General features: G+C 50.9%; 1 protein-coding gene across 1 annotated transcript; it reads right to left on the reverse strand.

Annotated features, from left to right (window-relative positions):
• Nucleotides 1–2038: 2038 nt before the first annotated feature.
• LOC142819375 (ficolin-1-like) lies at nt 2039–12245 on the reverse strand. The gene is made up of 10 exons (XM_089773010.1): nt 12218–12245; nt 10198–10311; nt 9490–9543; nt 9192–9227; nt 8131–8166; nt 6438–6473; nt 5202–5329; nt 4196–4325; nt 3843–3977; nt 2039–2807 (listed from the first exon to the last, which is right to left on the reverse strand). Exons 1-10 carry the CDS (start codon nt 12243–12245, stop codon nt 2560–2562), a joined length of 945 nt encoding a protein of 314 aa, XP_089629136.1. The 3' UTR covers nt 2039–2559.
• Nucleotides 12246–12444: the final 199 nt, after the last annotated feature.

The raw sequence follows: 12444 nt of genomic DNA on the forward strand, positions 1-12444 counted from the left end.
CGTTACTAGCATCTACACAGCCAAACCGCTATTTCAAAATAAATTCGAAATAGTGGAGCACTTATTTTGAATTTGGTAAACCTCATTCTACAAGGAATAACGCCAAATTCGAAATAGCTAATTCGAAATAAGAGCTGTGTGGACACTTATTTCGAAATGGGGGCCTCCAGCCTTCCCAGGGTGCCCTGGTGGCCACTCCAGCCTCAAACAAGAACACTCCTCTTCCTCCCACCCCTCCCCGGAGCCCTTAAAGGGGTAGACTCCTGCCACAGTTCCTGTGCCAGCTCCAAGCCAGCCAGCCCAGAGCCAGCAGTCACTGCCCCTGACCCAGTGGCCCCAAAACAGGAGCCAGCAAGCCACTGGCAGCCAGCCCTCCGCCGCCCCCCAGGAGCAGTCTGCCAGATCCCAGGATCCTGCCAGGGCCTGGACAAGGTGGGCGCCTTCCTGGTTCAGGGTGGAGATTAGGGTGGACCTTACTTAAGTTTAGGGGGGATGCCCCCAACGTTCATGATTTCCGCACTAGATGGCGTAACGTGGCCGTCTATGGCAGGATAGCTGCCAGCCTGGCCACCAAAGGCCACATGCAAACCCAGGAGCATGTTCGCATGAAAATCAAGTTGGTCCGGCAAGACCCCCAAACCTGAGCCCTGAGCTTCCCCTCCCCCTTCTTCCTGTTGCTTCCCCCTTCCACCTCCCTCCTCCCAGGTTTCCCCCTCCCCTCTCCTACCCTCTTTTCTCCCCTCTCCTGCCTCCTTTCCCCAGTCTCACCAGTTTTGTCCCCCCTCCCCAGTTTTTTTAAATAAAGAGAGTTTGTGTTCTTGAAATTACGTGTATTTTATTTGACATTAGGAAGGAGGGTTAGGCATGTGAGGGAGGAACGAGGCACAAGCCCCCAGTGGGGCAGACCAGGGAGGCTCTTAGTGCTCCTCAGGGTGGAAGCTCTCCCTCAGGGCCTCCTGGATACTGACAGCCCCCCGATGGACATCCTGGATGGCAGGCTGCAGAAAGTGCAGCCAGGCTCGCATCAACATGTTCATGAGAAGCACCAGAGTGCCCAGGGGCAGCTCCGGCTCCATGCTGCAGAGTGCTGTGGTGTCCCGACTGAGGGCAACCGGAGCACGCAGAGACACAAATGCTCTGCTGTCCCTCAGCGAGGTAGGCAAGCAAGCGGACGCCGGCTCTGCTGCCACAGCGGGTGCGGACTGTGGCTGGGGCGGGGCCTGGGCCGGTGGGAGCAGAGGGCAGGGCCTGGGCTCGGCTGGAGCCCCGGGGAGAGACGGGAGCCGAGCAGGCGGCGCAGCGGCAAGAACAAATTTAAAGCTTCTTCGGGCCCCTCGGCTTGTTCCCCGGCTACGGACACAAGGAGTGGGAGGGATTTGGGCGTGGGCCTTGTGACTGTTCGACCTTCCCCAGGCACCGGACCCCGGGCGAGGGAGGGGCGGCCAGTCCTGCCCCACAAGGCCCTGCAGGCTCTGGCTCAGCCCTGGGACTTTCTAGTCTCGGCCTGGCCTGAGATTGCTCTGCGCGCTTCTTGGCACCACATGGTCAGACTGGCCCCTTCCGCAGCCAGGACACTGCTGGCCGAGGTCGCGCCCCCTCGTGCGCCCCCGGGAGCCAGACAACGAACGTCCCCTCCAACCCGGGGGCCTCTGCCCCCCATGTAACAATGCAGGGCCGGGCCCTCGGGCGTGAGCGCTGCAGACCAGTCTTGTGGGCACAAACCAATGTGAAATGGGGCAACCCTCCAGCCGCCTTTGCTTTATCCACCCAAGGGAAGGTTCCCAGGGGCGGATGCAGCATCTGTGGGTACCGAGTGGCGCAGCCCCGGAAGAAGGGCGTGGGAGTGCTAGGAGCTGCCAGGAATGGAATCACCAGACAGCAGAGAGCCGGCCGGGAAAGGAGACAGGGCCGAGACAGCCCTGGCCGGCAGTTTGCAAACTGAGAGATTTTCTGTGGGCAAACAGAGTTTTAAAAGCACAGGGACATTTCCGTGAATTATCACTGACATCGCCATGTATTGCTTGGCAGGGAATAAATCATAAAATATTTTATTGAGCAATCGCTGAAAATATTGACGTGATAATGACCATATTTTTTCTTTATAGAAAGCTACATTTTTGGGAAATGAGAAAAGAAAATAGCATTTTCTGATACTTTCTAGCAAGGAGAGGAATAGTTAAAAAATCTCCTAAAATTGAAAAAAAGAACAACCCCAAAAGCAAAGACGAGTCACTATAGAACCATGTGAAATGAAAATAACTTCGACATTCAATTTTTCTCCACAAAACCATTTTTATCGTTTTTAATCCGTTCTAGTCCTGCTGCACTGCACTGGCTTTGGCTGTAGAGCTCCCTTGTTCTTCCCTCTCGCTGGGAGTGGTCTAAGTGCCGCTCCGTGGGACAGTGATCACGCTAGGGGGGTGGGTTCCACATGCGCCCACGGGCTGGCGCCTAACGAGAAGGTCTGTAGTGTCATCTCCAGATAAATGGTTATTATCACAAGCCTATTATTGCTATAGAAGAGCTAAGTATAATCATGGTAACTAACTCCCTGATCGGTTACACAGGCCTAATTTTCATCTCAGACATCTTGTAGGAGTAACTGAACCCTTTGCCAGAAGGCCAGTTCACCCCATCAGCATGCGTTTCATTGGTTCCTTTGAAGTATAACCCATTCAGGTTGGATTGGTGACAATTCTTGTACCACCAGCCCCCCTTAAAGGTTACAGCGCAGTTATATGGAGAAATATCGACGTCATGATCATGGGTTGAAAACATCATGCCGTTGTGTTCGGAGAGGGAATCCCCTGTGGAAACAATTGGATTTCTTTATTATAGGTTTGTACAGAGACAAGCCAGGCGAGAGAATCTCTTATTTTTCACGTTTACAGTTGAGTTGCCACAGCCAGTCTGGCAATCCTGCAGGTGGTTGCTAAATTTCCCAGAACCAGTCCCAGGACTGATCGCATATCAAATGGGGAGGACTGGGTGGCTCTGCGGGCTCCTCGGGGTGGAAGCTCTCCTGCAGGGCCTCCTGCATCCTGACAGTCCCCTGATTGACCCTCCTAGATGGCAGCCTGTGGCAAGTGCAGCCGGGCTGATGGCCGAGTGCTGTGACGTGCCGAGTGCGGGCACTCAGGGCACTCCAAGACAGGACCACTTAGCTATCCCTCATCGAGGTAGACAAGCAAGCGGGGAACCCTGAGAACTGTCTGTCCAGGGTGGGGGGGGTCGGGTCCCTTAAAGTACAGCCCTCGGCTAGCCTGCGGCAGCAGCTCCACACTCTAAGTCCTAAGCTGATGCCCTGCCGGCACTGGTTCCGGCCAGCCTTAACTTCGATTCAGGGTCCACTTAATGTGGACGTGCTATTTCGAATTAGGAAAATGCTAATTCGAATTAGTTTTTAGGTCTAGATGCACTAATTCGAATTAGCTTAGTTCAAATTAACTAACTCAAATTAAGTTAGTTCGCATTAGTGCTGAAGTGTAGACATACCCTCAGTGACGTATACCACCTCTGGTGCCACTACTCTGCTTAATCCAAACGTTTCTCGGGGGTATTAAGATCCAGTTTAGGAAAGTAACCAGCAGTAGCTGTGCCCACCTCTGCACATAATTCTGCTTTCACTAGGCCGGGGGCTGATATTACGCGATACATGTTGTTGTCCCTAGATCCGGTGTGTCTCCTACGCTGGCTCAGCAGCAGAATAACTGGTGTTTCCTGAGAGACATCACTTCCACCCGGCACATTGCCATTTGCTTCTGCCACCGAGTATCCTGCGTCCCTTTGGCTTTCCACGTTTCCATCTGCCACCCGCCATAAAGGACCCTCTTGGAACCTACCTGCTGTGCCTCCTAGAAAGGATCCAAGGGTCAGCATATAGTTGCCAGACTCGCCTGCAATTTTGAATGACGCAAAGTTGGCATATTGATTGTTGTCGTCAAAATCTCTGAGATCAACACGCAGCTCGTGGGGTCCTTCAGAGAACAGTTTACAGCAAACTTATTTATTACTGTTATGGATGGTTTTTATAGCCACTCAAGGCTTGAAGCTCAATCCAGGCCCCACTTTGTAGGCACCATTATGGCCATCTCGTTTGATCGCCTGCCTCACATGCATCACAAAATTTCACCCACTGATTCTTGTGACTGCGTGGGGGGCTGTTAGGGAAAGGAAGCATCACTGATGTCTTTACCTTGGGACGTCAGCAGGTGGATGTTGTCGTTCCCCAGCCAGAATTCTGACAGCTGGCTGCCGAATCCCGTCTTGTACGACTTCCAGTCCTGGTAAAAATCCACGGAGCCGTCCGCCCGTCTCTGGAACACCTGCAGGGGAAAGGGAGACTCTTAGCTGGAAACCCCTCTTTGTCACCCTCCCACACAGAGCATGAGACTGGAAACCCCAAGGCAGCAAAGCGTTGGGGAGACGGACAGTGTCAGCTCCAGTTCAGCCTGAGGGGACTAGCGCAGAGGGCTTGTCCGGAGGATCACAGTGTAGCTTGGCAGCAAAAAAGGGCCACGTGCTCCGAAGTGTACAACTCTTGAGGACAGGGACTGTGAGCTCTTGAGGACAGGGACTGTCTCTCGGTCCGTCTTTGCCCAGCCCCCGGCACCATGGGGCCCTGATCTTCATCGGGTTCCTGAGGCTCTCCTGGGACAGTCACAGGCACAGCAGAGTGTCAGTGGGACGTATATACAGGGGTCAAACCCTTTGTCGCCTCGGCTCCCTAGAACGCTCTCTCCACTCAGGCACAAGCTGCCAGAGCGATGCAGCAGCCGATGCCGCTGGCCTGTGACTAGCGTGGAAGGAAGCAGGAATCCTGGTTCCAGCCTCTATTGAGGAGGCTCTGGGAGCCGGGCAGAGAACAGCCAGAAGGGGGAATCCGGGGACCTGTGTCGTACCAGTGACAAATGTCCCCTCAGACGGGGTCTTTTGGTTCTAAGGCTCCAGGCTCCCTCCATGAAACCCCTTGTGCCCACTGCCCAGGTGTCTGGAGACTTTGGGGAGGGTTAGCAGGGCCTGCAGAGTGTCCGTGGTTTTGTTCAGCTAAGCGGGGTGAGCTCACAGAATCAGAGTCTGTGCCCTCGTGCTTTTCTCCGAGCTACAGCGCCCTGGCTAAGGGCACCTCCCATCCCGGGCCTGGAAATTGGTGGTTGTTCAAGAAAAAATATCCAGTGAGCTTCATTATGCGGTGTTCTTACAATCCATCCTCCACCATCCGTGTCCATGTCACACAGCACGGTCATGGCATAACACTGTCGGGGGTAGATGGTGTACCAGCCGCTCATGTGGTTCCCTCTGGCTAACAGCTCCTGGCAGCTCTTTGCTCCTGGGTGAAAAGGAATTGCAATTTGTAATTGGTTGTTTGACTCTGCTCGGAGCAGGATTCAAAGGCTGCTTTCTGCACACTGAGGGCCAAATCAATTGCAGAATCATCTCTCTAAATATAAAAAAGTTTTCCTGCGTGTGACAGAATTACCTGATCAGGTTCTTTGGCTGTGAAAGCCTCCAGGGAGAAGGGGTTGGCGAGCGAAGCAAACTGCAGGCACAGCCCCCTAGTCTAACTGGAAAAGAAACTTTTCCTCTCCTCCCAGGGCTGGATTAAGGGGGCTAGCCAGGCAGCTACCTATGGGGACACCTGATGGCAGTTACAAGAGGTACTGTGTGCACGGGACCGTGGGCCGCGTGGCACCCCTTAGAGCTGAAATCAGGCACCGTGCACCTGATTGCAGCTGTAAGGTGCACCGGGGGGTAGGGCTGTGCATGCGTTATGCGCCCAGGGGCGGAGCCGCGCATGTGTCATGTGCCTGCTGCCTGGGGAGCATGAATGGCTCGAGCCGGCCCTGTCTCCCCTGTCTCCCCCACACAGCAGTGTATGGGAACTGGGTAATGTCCTGTGAAGTAGATTGTGGTGTCTCTGTATTCCAGCGTTGGAGAACCAGCAGAGCAGCAGCATATGTACATAGCTAGACTTTTCCTGCTCCCTGCAGACACAACATGTGCCCAACCCGACATGTTCCTTGTGAGAACACCTTGAAAACTCATGGGAATTGAAATGTGCACAAGGAGTTAAACTGCAAATGCCCGTACAGCCATTTGAAATCCATGTTTGAGCCAGAAGGGCTTCAAGTTATCATGTCACTCGGGTGACCGTTTTCCCCCAAAGAATGTCAGATCCTCCCAGGAATACTCAAGAAACAGTTTGCCAGTGCACGGATCATTTGAGACATGTCTCCACATAAATTCACAGGCCACTTCTTAACTATAACTGCACTCATTTTTATAGTCTGAAATCTCTTTGCTGATCGTCTGAGAATAAGAAAATGGGTCAAGCAGAGATGTGGGTTTTTTTTTGAATACGTCTGATGCCAATGCGTTTTCATGTTCACTTCTCTGGATGGAATGAGACAACATTTAGGGACAAAAGAAATTCTCACCTTTCTGACACTGCATTTTATAGAGGTCTGCCTCCGCTGGACATGAAAAGAAACACAATGGAAAGTTAAATGTATCCAGAAAATTATCTTTTGTCTTCTAAACTATGCAGTTGGCTACAGTGACTGCCGGGATAGCGAAGTAGTAGTTATGCTGAAAAGGCTTATAAATAAAAAACAAGTGGAAATGGAATCACACACAACTGGGCTCTGAGTCTTCTAACCTGAGCCATCAATACGGCTCGCATTATATAGCCAACACTGTTTTGTAATCTTCTCATGAGGCTCCTTCTTGCATTGCTAAAAATTGGTTTTTAACAAACTTAATTAATTACCGGTCAGTTCATAGGAGCAATGCAAAGGAAGTCAGGGGAGTTGCATATGATTACGCTAGCTGTGAATTTGATTCAATGTATTTAAAAAAAATCCAAGTGTCAATGGGAGAATATCCATAAAAGTCCTGATAAATAAAAGGTAGTTCCTTTAACCGGACATCTAAATACAATCCATTTCTTGTGATTCATAGTCTCAGTACATTGGAAATACAAGGGAGGTAGGAGACAGTAACCTTCTCCAGGATACACATCCAGATCTAAAGATTTCACTTACATTTCAGCTGTTCTCTTTAACACCGAGGGTGCTCTGCCTAGCGTTGGTTTGGATGTTACAAAACATGGATGGCACCTGTTTCTGCAGGCAGGGCTATTTCTCCCTTTGTAAAGCCCAAATCTCACAGAACAATCAGTGATCTTGATACTGTGGACGTGATAACTAGCCAAGACGAGAGCTCCTCAAGCTGAAGAAATGAAACTGCAATGATGCACACAGTACAAGGGAGAGTGCAGAGGGTCTCACCGGGTATTCCAGCGGGTCCAGGGTCCCCCGGGGCTCCTTGACTTCCTAAAAATAGAACTCAGTGTAAAATCCGTGTTTTGCCTAGATGCCACCTGCATAATTCAACCTCTCACCACAGCAATCACGTGGGTGTAATTGTGCACGGGGCTAGGAGAAAGCCATGCACCCCTTACACTCTGAGCAATCTGTTAATGTTGGTGTTTAGTGGGGCTCAGGTGACGCATTTACAGTGTTGCCGACTCATACGGTTTTGTCACGAGTTTCATGATAATTATTGTTTTCCTGAAAGCCCGACATGCTGGGACCATATGGGTCTGAGATCATTACAGCCTTCGTTCTTAAAGGAAAAGCTGTTTTCTAGCCCTTGAAGCAGCAGAGGATGCTTCAAAATGTGACCCTGGTAGAACCTAAACACTGAAATCAGAAAGCAAATCAAAAGAAAACCAAGTCTATTATCTGTCCATAATATCATGATTCTAAGAGCAGTCCCCTGATTTTTTGTGAATCTGACTCAAGATAGTCAGTTATTAGGGCTTGGCAACATGCATGTATCTTTCCTTCTGCACTGGCGGAACTGAAATAGGCTTTGGCTATGTCTACACTGCATTTTGGGCCTATTTCCCATGACTGCATGGGACCTTATGACATAGAGCATCAGAGATTATAATTAGAACCGGGGAAAATTTTCCAGCTAATATTTTACTCAACAAAATATGTTTTGTCAGAAACTTTCAGCAAAGCAGAAAAATGTTTCCAACTGTCCATTTCAGAACATCATTTTCATTGTCATTGGGCTGTTCAAGGGAGACACAGAGGAGAAGAACCATGGCAGGACTCTCACCTGTCAGTCCAGGGGAGCCAGCAGCACCTCTTTCTCCTGGATGAACAAAAGATAAAATAGGAAAGGCTGGACAGAGATTCCCCGATTTTGGTTGTGGAGCAGAACAGAAGTTGTGTTGGAATAATAAACCCTTTATTATCAAATATTATCAAAGATGGACACTGAAAACGGAGAAAGCAAATGAAAAAAAGAACACCAAGACTATTATTTGTCCATAGCATCACGATTTAAACCAGTCTCCTCATTTTGTGTGAACCTGATGCAGGATATTCAGGAAAAACTTTAAAAACAACCAATAGTCTAGTAGCCCCTTTTTGGGGGCTGTTTTTTAAGTCTTTCCTGTGACAGAATAACTCAGCTATCCCTCTGTAGCTTATCTACTCGCTGTCTCTATTTTCTTCCTCCCCTCCATTTTTTTTCCTTCTCCCCCTTCCCACCTTCCCTTATTTATTCTTGGATCTGGACTTCCAACACTCTGGTCATCTGAAGAAGTGGGCTGTGCCCACGAAAGCTCGTGATCCCATCTACAGGTTTTGTTAATCTTTAAGGTGCTGCCAGACTATTGAAGTTTTTCCTGTTACGGGCTCCCTCGGCTCCCCCTCTGAAGCTTTTGAACAAGATATTCAATCATCTGGGGTTGGCAGTACTGCGTTCATCTCGTCTTCTGCACTGGCTGAACTGAAACAGGCTTAGGCTTTGTCTACTACTCTGCAGTGGGACCTATTTCCTGTGCCTGCGAAGGACGTTGTGACATATTGGACATTGTAATTGGAGCTCGGTGACAATTTTCCAGCTAATATTTCATTCACCGTTTTGAAATGTTCCAACTCTTCATTCTGGAAGACCGCTTTTTTTTATTTGACAATTAGGGAAAGACACGAGGACACATCTTGTTCAACTGGCACCGATTCCATTTCAGCTTTTGCTTTCAAGAAGCTGGAAGGGAAAAGAGTCCAACGAAACAGCGCAGGGAGACTGTAGGTCTCAAGTCCTCTGTCACCGTGAACACCACCACAGGGTGCCTGGCTCCGCAGCGAGAAGAACCATGGCAGGACTCTCACCTGTCAGTCCAGGGGGGCCAGCAGCACCTCTTTCTCCTGGTTGAACAAAAGATAAAACAGGAAAGGCTGGTCAGAGATTCCCCGATCTCGGCTGTGGAGCAGAACAGAAGTTGTGGTGGAATAATAAACCCTTTGATGTCAAATAGAGGGAAGGGAAGCCAGGGTGGCTTTGGAGCCCAGATATTATACGCACTGGTGTTTGATAAAGAGCGCTAATTAAATATTTTATTCAAAACAAATTTCCTCTTTTTAGGTCACATAATAGGAGAACAAAGCTCTTTTGCCCTTTTTACTTTACCTTTTGAGCCGGTTCGTCCCACTTTTCCAGGGATCCCCTGGCTTCCCTGTTCTCCTGCAAACACAGAAAACTGACTGAATCCTGATTACTGAGTGTGTGAATCCCCCTGCCCCCTGGGCTCAAATTGCAATGACCCATCCATGTCGAAATTCAAACAACGTATCTGCATCCGGCCCCCTGACACCTGCTCTCACGTCAGGATCCCCTAGCAGGGATGTTTGCATGGAAGGCCATTGAAGTCAGTGGGACAAGCACATCTTGCTGTAGTGTGGGAATCAAAGCTGATAAACAATCATGCTTACATGCACCCATTCAACGTGCCATGGCTCGTGATACTAATCACGTTGTACTCTTCTCTAGTCCTTCATGCAAAGTTCTCAGAGCATTGAAACAAGCCTCTCAAAACCTCTGGGAAGCAAAGGATAGTTATTCCCATTGTACAGAGGAGAACAATGAGGCTCAAAGGAAGTGACTTGACTATGCTCTTACAGCAAAGCAGTGACAGAGATGAGGAAAGAACCAGGGGGCTTGGTTGCCAGTCAGACCCTCCGAAGGGAATGGAGAATCTTTCAGAACCTGGTTATTCTGAAACGTCGATCGCCCACCACAGCATGTGGGCGCCTTGCCATGTCTGTACACAATGCAACAATAATTCCCATTTACATCAGCACCATCCACGACTTACTCCCTTCAGTGCCGGGAACACACCTCTTACTCCTGGAGCTCCTGGGTCTCCTCTGGGCCCCACAGTGCCTGGAATTCCTTTGCAACCTTGGAGAATGAAGAATTTGTTGCTACCGTTGAGGCCCACTAAGCTCACCTCTGGGGAAAGAAACGAACCCGTAATCAGTGGTTGTTCGGATCTCTGGATCAGAAACATTCTGCAGAAACCCAGTGGGAGAAACCCAGCAAACAAAAGCCTGGATAGTTGCTGCCTTTTCTTTCCTCCACGCACAATAAACCCACCATTCCCGCCAGTTACGCATTTGTGTCAATGCTCTGATACCGCACGTTGGCTCATTCCTGCTAATCTTGGTTTTACGTTACAGTAAAAGCCAAAGTTCAAAAGCAGTTATTCAGAACTTGTGTTTGAAAGAAATCACTTCAGAGGTAATTTTGATGTCCACAAGCCTGGGCAGAATTTGCAACCCAGCCGATGTGGCATTGGACTAGTTCATGAGAAATTAACTGCAGAGACACAAAAGCAGAATGACACACAGAGAAAAACAAGGAGCTGCTGTTCAGGGAAGAAAATGTCCAAAGGTAAATTAATTTGAAAATCGCTATGAGCCCAGATAAGACATTTTTAACAATTGAATATAATTTAATCCAACAGAGCCCTCCCTATATTATACGCCTTGTGAAATATAAAATTATCTATGGAGACATCAGTGGAGAAATACAGGGACACTGGAAATACTTGAGGCAAGGAAAATGTGAGAGGATTAATATTTTCTGTGATATAGAAACTGCCTCCTAACCTAGCGCATTCTGCCATAGATTGTGGGGAAGCCTTTCTCGAAGCATAAGGGATCGGTCAGCAAAGGCTTCCCCAGTCGACCGATCGGGGTCTAGACTACCGTGTTGTGCTGGATCAGCTGATCGTTGGCACAGTGCGACGGCCATGATTTTTTTTTGAGGTCTCTTACCGGAGAAAAAGAGATTTGCACCAAATAATCTGCAAAAACCGCGCCTGTTTTTTGCACCCCTCCAGTCTGTGCTGTGCACTTCTGCCACACAGGTTAGATTGTACCAAGTAGTTTTGTACAAAGAAGCTGTTACATGGCACCGCGAGCAGGCAAAGCACCACAGAACTGCTGCCCAGTTCCCAGTTCTGCAGGGCCCAGCTGGGCAGGGAGCAGAGGCTGAAATGCAGCTGTGAACAGGGATTGTCTGTCCCTCACCTGGGCAGGTGTCCTGAGCCTGACAGACCGTTACTGCTAGACAGAGCAGCGGGACGAGCCATTTCCGGGCAGCTCTCCCCATGGCTGGGGCTGGTCTCTGCAGTGGCCGCTGCACTCGCCTTCTTCCCACCTTCTCCTCTCCCTGCTAGCCAGGAGCCTTTTATGTGCAGGGAGGAGGGAGCCTGGGGCCAGGGAAGAGCTGCCTGGCCCATCCCAGCGCCTCCTTCCCACGCCCCACATTCCAGCCGGTCCCACTGAGCGCTTGCAGCTCCAGCGGTCACAGCGGCAGCTGACGCCGTGGCCTGGCAGGACGTGGCCGGGACGGGAGCAGCAGCCACTGCTGCCCCAGGGACGTTATTGGACGGAGCCGGGCGGAATCGTTGCTCCCAGTGTTGGTGCAGGGGACTGTGTCTGCTGACAGACTGAAAGAGGGCGCCCAGGAAGGAGCCCGGTCTGACCCACTGCGCCCAGCCCAAGCCCCCCGCTGACCTCCCGGGGAGCAGGGTTGGGCGCATTGACTAGCCACCTGCTCGATTCTTAGTGGTGGGGCAGTAGCCACGGGAGGCCTCGTGTCACACGGGCCCCGCTGTGCTCCGTGCGGTGCTCGCCCCCAGGCGCCGACAGCAGCGGGTGGATGGGCTCCAAGACCAAGGGACCACTGTGCACCTCTGGTCTGCCCCCCTGTGCCTCTCAGGCCCCAGCGCGCCCCAGAATGACCCCAGAGCAGATCTTGCCGAGGAGCAGCCAGTCGTCACGGTACCACAGTCGGTGGCGGGGAGTCGGCCCCTCCCTTGGCCAATGGCTCCGGGGCTGACCCCGCTCACCGTTCACAACGTGCGCCTGATTTCCCATCCGCATGGGTCTGGCTCCAGCCTCCAGCCCTCGCTGCCCCCAGCCCTTACAGCCTGGCCAGGGAGGGGAGGAAGGAGCTAGTGTCCCAGTGCCGGCAGTGCTACGTGTGCCCGTGTCAGAGAAACAGTCAAGGCCAATGGCGCATGCCCAGGCTGTATCTGCCGATATAGCACAGCTGCTTTTTCCATACGCACGTGGG

Source organism: Pelodiscus sinensis, chromosome 23 (assembly GCF_052426305.1).
Source record: "Pelodiscus sinensis isolate ZL-2025 chromosome 23, ASM5242630v1, whole genome shotgun sequence".
Lineage (NCBI taxonomy): Eukaryota > Metazoa > Chordata > Testudines > Trionychidae > Pelodiscus > Pelodiscus sinensis.